The 17,479-nt window shown below is 34.8% G+C and overlaps 1 protein-coding gene across 1 annotated transcript in view; it reads right to left on the reverse strand.

Annotated features, from left to right (window-relative positions):
* The window catches only part of Malrd1 (MAM and LDL receptor class A domain containing 1), a 600,954-nt gene that overhangs the window by 532,725 nt on the left and 50,750 nt on the right, over positions 1-17,479 (reverse strand). The window contains exon 5 of the mRNA XM_005387237.2: positions 13,239-13,335. Within this exon, the coding sequence (XP_005387294.2) occupies positions 13,239-13,335 (97 nt within the window). The remainder of the gene's footprint in view (positions 1-13,238; positions 13,336-17,479) is intronic.

Genomic DNA, 17,479 nt, shown 5'->3' on the forward strand with positions numbered 1-17,479 from the left:
AAAAAAATCAACAATAATTTATACAAATTATTGCAGGCTAAACATAAATCATTTACATTTTTATTTGTGAGAAAATTGAAGCAATGGTCATGAAAATGCTTTCCCAACACATATACACAATCTGGTTTCTCATAAAGGGATTTTGCAAATAATGAATATGCAAATCCTCCTGAATGCAAGATATACTGAAAATAAAACAGATGCAATTAAGGGAATGTTGGCAATAAATGAAGCAAAGATTGCACAATAACAATTATCATGAAACAATTAAAACTGTAATTTTGTAGATTCATATCACAGCTGAAAAATCTACTCCCTAGAGCTAAGGTAATTAAATATTGGTCATAGTTCGATTAAATGCTATATATTATCTCTAATTTGTCACCATTTACAAAGACCAAATATGTACTATAAACAATAGCAAAACTGCAATAAACAATACAAACTGCATAAAATTAAAATGTATCATGTGTCACTTGGTATTAAATATCTTTTTAGTGTGTCAACCACTTTTACTACCATTGGACCCAAAGTTAGAATTTATAACCATAAAATTAATATATGGGTATATGTTTTGGTGTGGTAGGCGTAAATTGTTAATCAATAAATTTCCCAGACAATACTTATTACTTTAATGCATTCAATCCCAAAGCTTAAAGCTACTTAAAGATGTTACTTGCTAATGTTCCAGCTCATAAATAAATTCCCCCTTTCTCCTCCTCCTGCCCCTCTTCTACTGAACCACCTTCTAATCATAGTGGAGTTTTTTGAGTGTTTCAAAATTCTTAACCAATGGCACATGATCATCAGGAGGAAGCTTTGAGAACCAGTCCATGGTCACTGTACTAACGAAGGCATGAGTCTGAGTGTATTGCCTTCATATGTTATCTTGTGCAAACAGGTTTTGTGGAATTCACCAGAGACTCTCAGTTGTTAGAGAATGAAGTCCAAGTCACAGATTATTGCAGTAACAGTCATAACTGACCTCTAAATTTTACTCTAGAGGTTTCAAAGCATTTCTCTGTCAAATTTCTTCAACATGCAATGGATTTCAATGAACACCTTTGGATCTTAAAAGTTCTTATGTGGAAGTTAAGATTTAAAAAGGTCCTTAGTTATGTAACTGGATATTTAACTGAATATGTATGCACCTGGAAGATTCTAATTAAGTGGTGATTTGTATTATTTGTGTCATGGAAAGCCAATCTAAAAATATCCACAGAATTTCACAATATTCTGATTATGAGCCACAGCTTGACTCTTTCTACAAATTATAATCAGCAATTTATTCGAGAATCAGTGTTATTCAAGGACCACTGATTGAACATATTCTTATGCAATCACAGACACAACCTTGATTTCTTTCTATAGTTTCTGCTTCGACAAAGCAATTCTTTTTCCAGTAAATATACAATGAATTTCTGCTTCTTGGGAAGGCATAGGCTCAGGTGGCATCATTTGAAAATGTGAAAATACTCGAAAAGATTCCTCTAATATCACAAAGAGAATTAAAGTTTTTGTACAAAAGGCAAAAACTTGCAGACACCATAAAAATGCCTGTACTAAGCACTTTTATAAAATGGTTACTATGTTATAGTAAACGTAAGTACATATATCCAAAACTTTAGGGTTGTTTGTATCAAACTAGTACAGTTAATAAACAGTGTATAAGCTCACTCATGCTCAGAAATTTTCAACTTTAAAATCTTTTTTTGCCTTATAATTAATTTTATTGGTACAGTTTAGATATGCATAATGATCACATTCATCGTAGGGAAATTGTACCTGTACATGATATATCTTAGCGCCTTTTCTTTGTCATTTCTCTTCCTTCTCTTCAACCCCTTGTTCCTTCATTACCAAGCTTTCTTACCATTTTACCGGTTTTTTTTTTCTTTTTTTTTCTTTTCTCTTCCACCCAACCCCCTCATCCCTTTTCCCTTTCAGCAGTTACTTCCTATTTCACAGTACCATTTTTAAATTTTTTGAAATTTATGTGGCAATATTAATATTTAGTTCTTCATGCTTTTCATCAATGTTCTGTAAATTTCCAAAAACAGATCCAGCTTATACTCCACTAAATCCATAAGATTTTACTTTGAATGTATTATATATGGTACAATTTTTCTCATTGTGATTTCCAATAGTTCATTGCTGCTGTGTGAAATAAGTTTGATTTTATAGTGACCTCATATCCTACTATGATCATAAACACATTTTATAGTTCCAGAAAAATTTATTTTTAAAACATAAATTGTGTGCTCACTTCAGCAATAAATATGGGAACACTGGAACAACACAGAAAAGACCAGCATGGTCCCGGGCACAACAGTGACACACAAATTCAAAAAGTGTCCCACATTTTAAAATTAAAGGAATAAAATAAGTTCTCTAAGATCTTAGATAATAATGCTATCTACAAAGAGATAAAATTATTTCTTCTGTTCCTTTTGCATATATTAGGTGTCTATTGCACTAGATAGGACTTCCAGTATATTTTTGAATAAAATGATAAGTAGATATCCTTTCCTGGTTCCCAGTCTTAAAAGCAAACAGAGGGTATGGTGTTAGCTGTAGAGATTTTGCACTTGCCTTTTTGTCAATTTAAGAAGCTCATAATTTTGTTGAGGTTTGAATCATGAATATCTTTTGAATTACATAAAATGCTTTTTATGCATTTATTGAGATGAGCATATACTCTTTTTCTTCTTTAGTCTGTTATCACGGTAAGTCATATTGATTCTTTCCAAACATCAAACCAACCTTGCATTCTTAGGATTTTGCACTATATTTGTTTTTCAAATATTATTGGGTTCCTTTTGATAAATTTTGTGAACTACTTTTATGTTTGTTAGGAATATTGACCTGTAGTTTTCTTATAATATTTTTGTGTGCTTCTTGTGTTCAGGCCATGCTGACTTTGCTGAATAAGGTAACAAGTGTCCTCTTCCTTGCTATTTTCCTGAATACAATATACAGAACCAAGAGTATTTCCTCCTAAATATCTGAGACAATTTGTATTGAAACCATGTGATCCTGGAGTTATCTTTAACTGATGATTTTCACTAGGAGTCTTATTTAATAAGGATAAAAGACTTTAGGTAATCACTTTCCTTTTATTGATACTTAGTAGCTTCTGTCAAAGAATTTGTTCATTTCATAGAAATTGTTGAATTATTGGGCAAACAGTTATTTGTAGCATTCCTTTACTATTATCCTTTTAATATTTGTAGAGTCTTTTGTGGTAGCCCCTATTTCATTCCTAAAATGGGCATTGTATGTGCTTTCTCTTTCTTTTCTTAGTCAACTGAAATAGAACTTTAACAATTTTATCTTCTTCCAAATAACCAGGTTTTGTTTCAATAATTTTCTCTATTATTTCCCATTTTCAACTCTTCACTACCCTCACACACGCACACACGCACGCACACACACACTTTTTTTCTACACACACACACACTTTTTTTTCTACTTTCAGTTTTTCTACTTTCTTTAGACAGTGAAATTACTAATTTGGGACCTTTCTACTTTGCTAATAAAACTTTTATACCTATCAATTTCTCTTAAAATACTGCCTGTATTGTACAATTTTAGTATGTGAAATTTTCTTTTTCATTCAGTTAAAAAAAAATAAAGATATTCCTCCTTTAGCCATGCACTTGTTTAATGACTGTTGAGACTTACAACCCACTGCTCAAAATTATGACCAGTCTCTTTTTTTTTTTTACAGCTCTGCACATCTCGATGGTAAAGCTTCAATCTCTGGGTTAGACTGGGTCAAATTGGGTCAGACTTATGACACCATGTTTAAGGACTGTTCAAATTTATAACCTACCTCTCAGACTTAGGGTCTGTCTTTTTTATTTTATTTTTATTTTATTGGTACATTTACAGATCCTCAATGTCTTTTTTTCTATTTTTTGGTACAGTATACTTTGCTTATACAGTACTGTAATTTTGCTGACTATACTGTACAGTACTGTAGTTTTATGTTCTGTGATACATCACAGTACTGCGTGTAGGAGTTGTGCAAGTAAAACCAAAGCCATCAAGTTGAAGATTCCCTTGATGATAACTTTGTTCAGAATATGGTGCTATACCTATTATATATGATTCTTCATTTAGCAACTAAGTCATTTAACAACCTACTCACAGGAACGGAATCTAGTGGTTAAATGAGAAGTGTCTGACAGCGGGGAAAATTAAGCTACCTCATATGAGGTTGCTTTTTTTCCTAAATATCCAAAATATATATGATTTGCTTGTTTTGATGCAGAAGGAAGTGATTTGAGGCACCTTCTTATGAGGCCTATCACTCATATATGATACAGGCAGAACAGCTATGGCAAAGGGTGAGAAAAATTTATCAGTGTGCTCTTTTTATTGGGCTTACTGCTAAGGACTATTTGCTTCCAATAGTTCCTGGGGTGATAATAAAATTGATTCATTTGGAGTTAAGTAAACCCTCAGATATAGACAAGCTCTTAGAAGTGATGTTACCTATGAAACTTTTAGATGTGTGAAATGTCGCATACCATATGGGTGCACATATTTTCTCCAGGGTTATATATACACTTTTAAAGTACAGGAAAAAATTGAACAATTAATTATCACTGCTATTTTTGGCTCTGTGATGCTTTTATGTGCTTAAGTTTTGTCATTCACTGCTGGATAGGAAGCTCCTTTACTACATACTTTATATGTCTTTCTATCTTCAAAGATATTTACAGCAGAGGCGGACAGAGCAGTGGTTCCGTTAATGCCAGTTTACTCTCAAGAATATTGGGCATTTCCAGTGGTTTTTACAGTCAAGCAGGTTAAAGTTCTGTGATACTTTATTTGTAGTACTGCTTTTCAGTTTCATTTGTCTTCCCTCAATATCAACTGTGTGATCAACGGAACATTAAAGAATTCATTGAAGTTGCTAAAATACCAGGAAATGGCATGTGAAGATCTATAAGCATAGATACTTCATTGATTTGCTAAAGATCATATCTGAATTGCATCTCTTTTGCAATCATGATTATTGATGAGTCCTTTCTGTATCGTTGCTATAGCATGAGATATTCTGGATTTTCTGAATAATATCTATCCCTGCCTTTCCTGACATGTGAAGGATCCGTAATACCTGAACTCAGATGATGTGATGATTTGTTGGTGGCTGCTGTATTTTATTTTAAAGGGTACCAGAGAACACATGTTCTTAAGAAAAACAAATCATTTTCATTGAATTATTTTGATAATATGATGCCTAATACAGATATTCTCCATTTATTGACCTGTTTAAAGACTATTCAGATTTATGACCTGGTGTTAAATGACTGTTTAGACTTGTAACCAACTGCTCAGATTTATGGCCTTTCTTCTTTCTTTTGGGGGCATTTATAGAGTTTCATTGTCTTTTTGGGGGGTAGAGTATACCTTGTTTATACAGTACCATAATTTTTGCTGATTGTACTGTACAGGAGAGTAATTTTATATTCTATTGTACATCACAGTACTGCATGTAAGAGGTATACAATTAAAAACAAAGTCATCAAGTTGGAGTTTCCTTTGACTATGTCCTTATCCCAAATATTGTGATGTACACACTATAAAACACCACCTTTAGCAACCAAGTCATTTAATGACCTAGTCACAGGAATGCAACTCAGTTATCAAGTGTTTGTACTTCGTTATTTGAAAATAGTGTTTTCAGTTGGTCCGCAGGTTGTGGGTTATTGTTATCGATTGATGAAAATAGTGTTTTCAAAAGTGTGCTGTTGGATGCATTTCAGAAGTGCATATACTAAAATATTAAGTGTGTTGCTTAATTTCCAAATAATGGTGAACTTCCCAGATTTTTTGTTGAATTTTATTATAGTCAGAGGATATTTCTTGTACTATTTCAATTATTTAAGGTTTTTCAGGTTTTGTGGTTCACATAGTGCCATGCTAAGCCATATTAGAGCCTGAAACATTTAACAATAGTGATCCTGTCCTTAATATTTTAGTGCTTTATTCATCATTGAATTGTTTAATTCATATTGATTTTTAAAATATGTATTATGTTAAAATATTGTTTACTTTCACTAGTAAATGTCTTAGTCTGCTCTGTCTACCACAAGGAAAACACCACAAATTGGGGGTGTAAACTACATTTTTGTCATAGCTGTAGAAGCTGGAAATCACAGTTGGATTATGATGAAGGTGTCTCTCTAGGATTCCAAATGGCTCCCTTTTGCATTGTGTCATTATGTGAGTATGAGCAAAGAGAAGAGGAAACTTCCTCCACTAATAAGGCCACAGCAACATCAAATAAGTCCTATCCTGATGAGCTCACTTAACCTGAATTACCTCCTAAAATCCCAACCTCCAGATTCAGTCATATTTGGGGTTAGAGGCCCAAAGTATGAACTTGGTGGCAGAGGGATACAATTTAGTCCATAGCTGTAAAATTTTAATGCTCATTTAAATTTTGTTTCTGGAGTGATTGCTTCAATTCCACTCTATTTTCTGACCCTAGGAGGCTGTATCACCTACTGTTGTGTGTGCACATTCTACTCCAACTTATTTGATTTATTCCACTATATACACTGCTTACTACTTGCAATAAACTCCAATTATATCAAATCAGTGGATCATTTTGTTCATTTTTTGCATTATTGCTAATTTTTGTATATGTGTTCTACTGAATGTATACATATGTATGTGGACATAGATATGCTTAGGATGATATTTTCTTAGTGAATTTACCCTTTTATCATTGTATAATGTCCCTATATATCCTTGTTAATTTTTCTTGTTCTGAAGTACATTAATATAGCCAGTCTATCTTTTTTTGATTAGTGTTGTCTAGTGCATTTTCTCAATGACTTTATTTTTAATTAATTTATTTAAAATAATTTATAATGGTTTTCTTAACCAGATTAAAGTGTGTTCCTATAACATATGAAATCTGGTAACTTTTCACTCTAAGTGTTTTAAAATTCACTCATGTTTAATGATTGCATGATTACAATTGCACTGGCTATTTCAATTTTTCGTTTCTCTCCTATACTTTTAATATCCTTTCTTTTAACCCCAACTATATTTTTGCCTTTATCATCTATTTTTTCTTTTATATATATATCACTTTACTGTTCAATATCTTGACTTTTGATTTTAATGTATCCATTATTATTTGTTTGCTTTTAGTGTTTGCTTTAAAAGTTATGCATATCTTAGTTGAACCCACTATTTATAATTGTCTAAATAAATGGTAGAAGTCTTACAGATGCAGAACTTTTACAAGTCATATGATGTTATAATCATGTTATAGCTACATACCTCAGTCAACCACAGAGTGTTAAAATATTTTTAATCAACATTCAAATATAGATAGATAATCTCAGACTATATTGTGTGATATAATATATTACTTATGGGTTATTATATATATATATAATTTTTAGAGTAGGAAGTTATTCCACTCTGTTTATTCAGATATTTGTGATTTCGGTCGATGTGACAATTAAACTCAAGTACATGATTAGTGGCCCACACTTCTTGTTTTTTTAGGATGGTTTCTGGAGACATGACTCTGGGAACTATATCCATTCTTTGCCCCTTCCTATCTGGAGCTGCTTCCCAGCCCTGTTTCCTGTCTTCCATGAACTAAGCATTCTTCTGCCATGGTATGCATGCCTTAGAGCCCCAAAATGGATATTGAATCTCCTGAAACCATGTGTTGGGTAGTATGTTCCAGCAACAGGAACGTTAGCACAGATAATTGGTACCAGAGAAGTGGGGATCTTCCTGTGACCGTACATAAGTATGTGGTTTAGAAACTTTTGGAACAGGTTTGTGGGAGGAAGTTCAAAATAGATACATAGCCAGGGCAGGTTTGGAATATTGTAAGCACAGCCTGATAGGTGATTCTGACTGACACTCAGAAGAACAGAATTATGATGAAAATGTGGACTGTAAAGGCTACGCTAGGAGGTTTCAATTGGGAACAAGGATTCCATCTGCACTTGGACTAGAGGCCATGTGTGTTATACTATGGCAAAAAAAAAAAAAAAAGAAAGAAAAAGAAAAATTCTACACTTTGTCTACATCCCAAGACCTCACAGGAGACTGAGACTGAGCATAGTGGACTAACTGATCTGGAAAGGGAAATTAAAAAGTAGTCTAATATTCAGGCTGTGGCATAGCTACTGCTGGTTGCTTTTACTGAGATTTTAGAGTGAGGATTTGGGGCATAACAGAGCAGAAAACCTTAAATTTTGACACAGAAGAAACCATGTGAAAAAATTAAGGCCAAATGAAGTGTAGCTGCTAAAGACATTGGGGCTACTATAGAGAAACCAAACACTTTGTACAGGGACAAGAAAAAAGATACTTTGAGGACATCTCAACAATCATCGAGACCTTACCCATTGCAGGTCCAGGTAGCAACAGTGGAAACCTTTCATTTGAGAACCGAGATTCTGCTACCCTTGCTCAGGAAGGGCCTCCTAGGGAACTGGTACTCTAAGGTTCATTTCACCATGCTCAGCCATCCAGGCATTTACAGGTTGCTGCAACCATAGTCCAAACGGTGTGACTCCTGCTACTTCTGGCAAGACACCTTGATTTAATCCACATCATGTTGGTTTTAGAGGCATGTAGAATACAACAGTTGTGGGGTCAGAGAGGCTTTTACCCAGATTTCCGAAGAAAGTCTATAAAACCAGGCAAGGAGCGCCTGAGAGAACAGTATATGAGGCTGTAGGAATGAAGCCAAATATGCAGTAAAGACATTCAGGAGATGCCAGAAAATGCAGAATATCTGCCAATAAAACAGGTAAGCGAAGAGTGGAGCCATCTCAAGGAGAGGTATGTGAGTTGCAACCGGTCGGGCCATAAAGGGCAAAGCCCTTTGGAATTCACATTTTACTACTCCATGCTTGAGATACCAGATCTGGATATACAGGAATTAATGTTTGCCATGCAGGGTTTCAGTCTTACTTTGGTCTGAAGCATTTTTATACTCTTGTTCCTCCCCTTTAGAATGTGATTATTTCCCTTACACCACTGTGCCTTGAGATTATGTAACCTGTTATTTATTTTTTCATCAAAGACTTTGCCTTGAGTTTCCAGTTGGACTTTTGAAAACTTCTAGAATAGTTGAGATTTGGGAGAATAGTGTAGTACACTTTCAGTTGTACACAAGATAATAGTATCATGTTAGGCAGAATTACAACCTTGTGTTTCTTTGCACATTAAGTATGGTTTAAGGAAATGTGTTTAGGTGTGAAGTTGATGAAGGATAAGATGTGATGGTCAAACCTAATTGTGTCAACTTAATTGTCTTGGGAGCCCCCAGGGAAATTATACAGAACACTTGTGGATATGTCTGGGCAGGTCATGTAGGCATGACTTTGGGTATTATATCTGGTCCCTTGCCTGCCCTGTACATTCTTCTCTGGGTCTCTGCTCTGCTTCCTCATTGCCATGAATTAAGCATTTTTTCTCTCCCAGACCTTTCTATCATGTTTCTGCCTTGGAGCCAGCCAACCATAGGCTTGATCTCCTGAGCCAAATTAAACCTCTTTAAGTGGCAGGTGTGAAGTATTGGGTGTACAATTGTTATGCCTTTACTCTTGACATTTGGAATTTTTCTCTGGTTTCTTGGTTTTTGCCACCTGAAAAACTTCCTTGTGTATTTCTTTTAGAGCCAGACTTCTGGTGATGAATATGCCATTGACTAAAATAGGTAATGTAAGTGAGGGAATAGATTTTTCAGGAAAATTAAAATTTACTTTGAAACATGTTCACTTTGAGTTTCCATAAAAAATGTTTGTTCATTCAACTCATAATCCTTTTTGCCCTGCCTGTCTTTATTTCCAGATAATATGAAAACATTTATCTGAATATTAAAATATTCAGTTTTATTGTCCTTTCTAGCAACTAAGATCATTTGTGAAAGAATTGTCTACTGAATCACATAGCCAAAAATATTGACTCCTCTCCCATTTCTGCCTGCTTCATGCCCTAAATGTGACATGCACAGAGAGCTTCAACAATCATCCTGTGACTATAAGGTAACAAACATGAGGTTCATGGAAAAAGAAAAATCACATAGTTCTTAACTTTCACAGTGTTTGAGTTAAAGAATCTACACCATAACTATCTCTGTCCTCTAAGTTTAAGTCATTTTAGCAGATTTGTCTTTTTTTTTTTTTTTTTGCATCTAAATGCATTTGAAGCTCTATCCAATTAGGATAAGATATTCTAAAGGAAATGTCCAGAAGATATGGGTTTGGTTTTGTTTCCAACCATCACCAACCAAGACTGCATGAGACTGAAACTACTGATTCTAGTTGGTTGGAACTCTGCAACAGGGCAGCTATTGCCAAGTAGAATAATAAGCATAGACCTGGTATTTGTAATTCCTAAATGCTAGCACTGGTCTTAAACTTGGACTTATTCACAACACAAAAAAAATTCCCTACCCTTTTAATTTTAGGTCATATCTTCAGTGATTCCCATCTAACAGATCTGAAGAACGTCCAGAACAAACCCATTTCCTTATGTGACTCTGATGATTAACTAGGTTTAGTTTGTTTTGAGCAAGATTTAACTTCACTCATGAGTTTCATTGGGAATGTAATGTTATTTAGTTTTATAATTTCTCACATTCTTCTCATTTACAAAACACAACTGCATCCAAGTACCAAGGTTAGCCCATAATGCTTTATTCTTTGAATGTATTATTAATCTTCATACTGTTGTGTCTTCCTTTCAGAAGTTTAAATATACCCATAATTTTTATTTTACTTGAAAACCAAAGACCCTCACTGTACCTTCCTCCTCAAAGAACACACCAGGTGATCTTACCTAAATTTTGGTTTTCTCTAAATGAAGAACCACTTCCTTTGCAGCTTTCCTGTTAGGTGGCATCCTTTGCTAAAATTCCATAAAACACAAAACCTAAAATAAAAGTTACTATTTTTCTAAATCCCTAATTTTTCTTCTATATAATCATCCTTCCATGTGTAAAACACCTACGTTCGTGCATTCATCCTCTCATTCTATCACCCATGCATGCATAGCTTCCACATTTTTGAAGACTTCTATATTGAATTTCAAAGTCCTCCTTTCTAGTCTCAAACTTTGTCATGTTGTATAGATTTAATATCCATATAAAAGCTGTAGGGAGTGGCTGAAACTGGCTATCAATCACACGTTGGGTTTAAGACAAAGCCGGCAGGAGAACACAGGGAGCTCCTCCAGCCATGTAAACAAGCAGTTTCAGCTGGAAAACTGTTAGCTAGGCAGAGAGGTTGAAACTGATATCTTGAGTGTATAAATAAATGCTCTACAGATCTTGGGCAGTTCCTTTCCTCCCATCAGGAGAGAGGGCCCCACCTGACCTCAGCTTTCATGTCTTGTCTTTATTTCTTCATCCCTCCACCATTTTTCCCCAGGAACATCGAGAGCTGCACCAGACACAGCAGAAAGCCATAGTAAAAAGAAAGAGCCTTGAAATTTATTCATGATTCCTCTTCAATGAGACTGCCTCCAATACATTACAAGTATAATAATGTCTAGAACAATTGCCTTGGACACTGCACATTTCAATTTTTTTCAGTTTGATCACAACTTTCCCTCAAATGTTCAAATTTCTGGTGTTTCCACTTCAACTACAGGTCTACAGATACTTTTTTTCCTTTACTTCTATACTGATTTTATAGTTTTTGAAGTGCTTGCTACAAAATCTGACATTTCTCTTCTGAATGTTTATTACGGCCCATCAACCTTGACCTTTGCCCTAGTATGTAGATCAGGGTAATTTAGGAAATGACTTTGGTTCCCAGAGCTAATGACAGAAAGTTCATATCTAAAATGAGAATAGGGTTTTTTACAGGAAATCTCCACTCGCAGTCACTGCCCAAGAATGCTCTTTCATCAAACTGTAATGTAAATACAATTTTGATGGCAGTAGCCCAACAGTAAGGGAAATCTAGCCAATAGCTGATTTCATTGACTATTTCTCTTTTGTGGATGATTAACTGGACTAGCCAAGGAATAGTGCTAGTTAGGGATCATTTCATTTGGCAGACCCAAATTACTGCAGAAGCTATAGACTTGAGATATCAAAGATGCTATTGAAATTATTAGAGTTAGGAAGGAAATTAAATGTCTTATTAAAAATCAAGTGTAAGCTGGCTGCACTTTGAATCCAGGGCTATCACACAGTAGAGTTATGGGGCCCTTATTTATTATGGGAAAGATCATATTTCTTCTGCTTTTAAAATACTAGTTATTACAAACATTGTATCTTTGTACCAAATTAGAACTTGAAACCCCTCTCAAGAAAACAAAAAAACATACCATGGTTTATGGATGGATGGAGCGAGTGCGTTGAAAGCTTGGTTGCCAAAATGACAATGATAAGAGGAGATGGGACCTTTAAGAGACTGAATTTAATGAGGTCTTTGGATGATTGAGGTCACTATCTTTGGAAGAAACTGATGTGCATTTCTTGGGATCTTGACCAGTGATAGCAATCCTTTCCTTGCCAAGTGCCTCTGACTTCCAGTGTCTCTTTCTCTCTCTTTCTCTGTTTCTTTCTCTCCCTCCCCCCTTTTCTCTTTCTTCTGCTATGCTATCCACCATGATGGGAATCTGCCATGAAGTTCTACCAGAGCCAAGAAAATGCTGGTACCATGCACTTGAACCTCCAGAACTGTGAAGTAATTAAATCTCTTTTCACTATAAACCACCCAGTCTCAAGTATTTCATACTAAAATAATATACACTTTTAGATCTAAATTATGTGGTTTATCAGTATTTCTTGTTGAGTCTAAATAAAAATAGATTATAGGTAATATCACAATATTTATTTTGTATTTTGAAGCACAATCACAGTCAAACCAATTCTCCAAGACAGCTATAAGTCCTTGGAAACCAGTGTTCTACCAGCCCCTGGAAGACACAGAGCTTTCTTGTTAAGATTTAACTAGCCAGTGTAAAAATTGCTATGAGATTTCAAATCTGAAAGTAAATTATCCTATTTAGCTCTTTATAGTATCACAGTCTGTGAAAAATAGCCTCTCTTCACTTCCAGCATAGATCCAGTCACTGTTATACAGATCGCTAAAACAACAGAAATTATCCCACCATTGAAACACCAGGCAAAAGCAGAGAGCAGATCGAAGTTATTACAATGTTTAAATTGCACCAAATCTATTTTATACAATAAGGATCAAAATGAGGGAACATATTCTTACCATCTGCGGCCAAGCAGCCTGGACTGAAAGATATGTCATCAATAGCTATGACTTCATCCTGTTCATGGGTGGCAATCACTTGACCTTGAAAAACAACCTGATGAGAAAAGCAAAACAAAACAAAAACACAAAGCAGGGAACATCACTACTAGCGCAACGCTTTTCAAAAGCACCTGCAAAGAAGAATCTCACTTCCAAGAAGCACAAGGGTGACCATGCCAATTGCGAGTAAAAAAAATCAATGCAAATACTTCTCAAGGACAAGGAAATGGAAAGTCATCACTTTTCATGGCTGACATGGGCTAGGTAGTGCATTTGTGAAATGAAATAGTACTCATGTAGTTCTAGCCCTACAACCACCTTCTGTGTTCATTCTGATGTGTTCACATATTTGACATTTATCAATTTTAGAACCCAGGTTTTATTATGACCTCTGGTTCTTGACATTTTGTAGTTGTGTTCCACCTCTGGTTCTCTAAACTTTATTGTTTTGTCTGAGATGTCCTTGGGTTCTCTTCTTACATATTTTCTGCCCTTATCTGAACATAGTTTGGGATATTGACTATGGATTGGGTTATTCAGGAACTTATTGTTCAAATGACTGAATGATACATCGTGTGTGGTAGTTTCTGCAGAAATTTGGGCCTGCCAAACAAAATGACCCCTATCCAGCCCAAGTCTGTGCCAAGAAGGAAGATTCTGGTGGGATTAACCTAGTAAACTTAGTGCGAAGCCACTCTCCAAATTCTAATTACTTAAATCAAAAGAAATGAATGCTGGTGGAGATTTATCCTACCCTGACTAATTAACACCAGGATGTACGTTGCTTCCCCTTTGGATACACTAATCAAGTATGCATTATACAAACTTTTAATATAAATTATTATTACTGTAGAAAGTCAGTACTGCTTCTTTGGTTAACAACTGGTCTAGCTGCAGGAAGCCATAGCAGATCATTTGCTGAGCTACATTCACATTTGTTCCTGTATAACATGCCATACTAGTACATAGCCAAGTACTAGCTACTGCTCTATTATAAACCCAATGAGAAGAATCTACAAACTATAGAGACTCCTGTTGAAATATAGATCTAAGAAAGTCATATTTTCTTCACACAAAACAATAACTTCTTCTCTACTGAGAATGCAGGACCATGTTGAAAAGATCTGTTGAAGGTTTTTATGTAGATGGTTCCATGTAGCAGCAGTATGGCATAGTGATTCAAAGTGCTTATTTAGTGACAAATTATTTGGGTATAAAGCTTAGCTATAGCCCTACTAGCAACAGAAACTTGGAGAACTTGTTGGACACCTGTCGCTATTTTCCTCTTTGTAAATGCTAATGATAAAAGTGATAACCTATGTGATAACTTTTATTCAAGGATAAATGACTTACTATGTTAAGACCAGTACCTTGTATATAATTACTATTAAATAAATGTTAGTCACCATTATTTTAATATAGGTAATTAGAACTTTTTAGTTACTATATGAATTGTGTATTTATTGCTTAAACTTGAATAGTCTGTACAAATTAACATTTTATTCACCGAAAGTTTTTTCATGTAGATAAATGCTCTAGTCTTACTGTTAGATAAATTCCTGTAGTCGCCATATTTAAAAAGAAAAGTGAAAATAACTTCATCATCTGTTCTTTCTCTCCTTCTACACTCTTTCTCCCTCCAAAAAATCTCAGGCTGAAAAAACAAATTTACATCACAGATGTTCCTGTCTCTCCTGAGCTCTGCTCCCACATCTCAGCCACATGCCAGACATTTCACACAGATGACAGGAGTCATTTCTAATCCATAATACACTGTTTGTGTCGCCCCAAGTTGAACTTCTCACCTTGCTCATTTTCTGGCAGTGGTATCAAAGGACTGCTACTTTCCAGGGTTCAACACCCAAAATGACCTCTAAAATGACTCTCTTCCCCGATCTCCTGTCCCATTAGCCAAGACACCTGGAGCCTATTTTCTTTCTATGACTGTTTATATTCCTATATCTTCATGTCTGATCTATTCAAGTGGGTTTTAAATTACCTTCTTGCCTTAATCTTCTCCTCATTAGAGTTTGCAATTCTTAGTATATGTTTATTTGATTAGCCAAATTACATGCTTACAGGATAACTGACAAAAAGTTGTGGAAATGGGCTACCATTGAGCAGAGGAAACACTTTTCTTAGGGGAAGAATTATTTCTCTAAGTGTAGGGAAATTCACTACTGGGTCTGTGTGCTACAAAACACAAAACTCACCAGACATCATTAAATAGATTTAAATAAAAAATATTTTTTCATGGTTTTGGTTAGGTTCTGAGAAAATAGCTAAAGAAAATAAACTCCTAGCATAATGATAAGACCCTTCAAAGCTGTAGTCAGAGGCCATGCTGGTGTACAGCAGCGGCGACTCTAGGAGAAGTGATATCTAAACTTCTTTGTTTCCTCTAAAACTTTGGCAAAGAATTTTTTTCCAAAAAGCTACATTTTGGTAGGTTTAGGGGAAATTTTTAAAAAGAGGCAAGGAGGTCATAGAAAATAAAAAGATCATGAGGGAGGTGATTGAGATCAGAGTTTGGCAATATTGCAGAAATATGGCTTGTAATGTGGGACAAATTTCTTCTCCACCAACATTTAAAAAATGACTGCTGAAGAGGGGTAAGAGTTCAGTGCTGAGGTCACTTGATTTCAATGTTAGTTCAATCTGTGGTAGTGGGTGGATTACCGATATAAAACTACTGGGGTTATGTTAGTAGCTACATGACCACACATAATTACATATATTACACTAGAGTTTTCTTACCTGGTAGCGTATGCCCAATTTATTTCCCAAGCAAACCTTTGAGACACCAAAAGATAACAGATAAAACATAACCAAAAGATAACACCAAAAGATATTTTCCTTATCATGTGCTTACGTAGTAAACACTCCCAAGTTAAAAGTAAAAAAGTCTGATTACAAATTCAAAGAGAGTAAAGTTTTTAAATTAAGATAGTAATTTCTATTTTTATGAGGAACTCATCTTTTGTTCTTATTCATAAAATCTATTCTCCCTAAAGAGGAGGCTGAGAACTCTCTAGTATTTCTAAATAAAAGATCAAAGAAATAAAATGGATAATAGAATTTTTATTTTTTATTTTATTTTATTTTATTTTATTTTTTTTGGTACTGGGAGTCGAACTCTTGACCTCGTGCTTGCCAGGTAGGTGCTATTGCCCTGAGCTACATTCCCAGCCCCAATTTTTAAAATGCTATATTTTTACAATTTAGGCACCATCATTTAGTTGAACAATCCAAACATTCAACTACAGAGAGTCATACATTTAGTAATTTAGTATGCATCCCTTCCTTATCCATAGCACCAATATATGAGCTTCTTTCTAAAAGGTGAGGGGAGGAGGTTCATTGGAATTTGGAACCAAGTATTTATTGTAATTTTGGTTCATGTTACTCTTGCCTTCTTGAACATTTTAGAATAATGGTAAAACTAATTGTCCATGTATGCAATTTGTAAAATGAGACTGCAGTTAATTAGTATTATGCAATCCCTAAATTATCAACACAATCAATAAAGAAATATTTAATGAGTCATGTGGAACAAATTTGACCAAATCTGGTGGTTATTTTTCTTTTTCTTCTATTTCTTCTAAAGCTTTTTAGTGCTTTAACATGATACAAGAAATTGTTATGGCTCAGTGGCTAAGCAATCAATATCTGAAGTCAAACTGACTGCCACAGAGTCTAATCTGGAGCAGGTCTTGCTAAGTTAGTCAACTCTTAAAATCTTATCACCCTATGAACAGTGGGCTAAACCATAGCTGTTCCTCAGAGAATTTCTTGAAAGGTCAAATAGGTTTTGTGTACAAAGGGCTAAACACAATTACTTATATAGTAAATATTCAAAAAATACTAGTTGTTATCTTTCCTTAAACATCTTCAGAAACCTTTTGAAACGTTGCCATCCTTGTTGCTGACACCAGTACTTGTTAATGTAGTAGTGCTTCCTTGGAAATTAATGTAATTCCACTTTATTAAAGAATGGACTTAGCATTTTACAGATGGACGTGATAAAGCCCCCAGATGAGAACCAGACCCAGGGGCTTTCTCAAAAGTTCATGCTAAGCTGGATCTAGCTGGAAATGAAATATCCTATTTTGATATTTCTGTAGGAAGCATATATATGTGGCTTTAAACCATCAAAAGTGAGCATGGAGGGAAAACTAAAAAAAAAAAAAAAAAAAAAA

The sequence above is a fragment of the Chinchilla lanigera genome, unplaced genomic scaffold (genome assembly GCF_000276665.1).
Source record: "Chinchilla lanigera isolate Chin_1 unplaced genomic scaffold, ChiLan1.0 scaffold00028, whole genome shotgun sequence".
Classification (NCBI taxonomy): domain Eukaryota; kingdom Metazoa; phylum Chordata; class Mammalia; order Rodentia; family Chinchillidae; genus Chinchilla; species Chinchilla lanigera.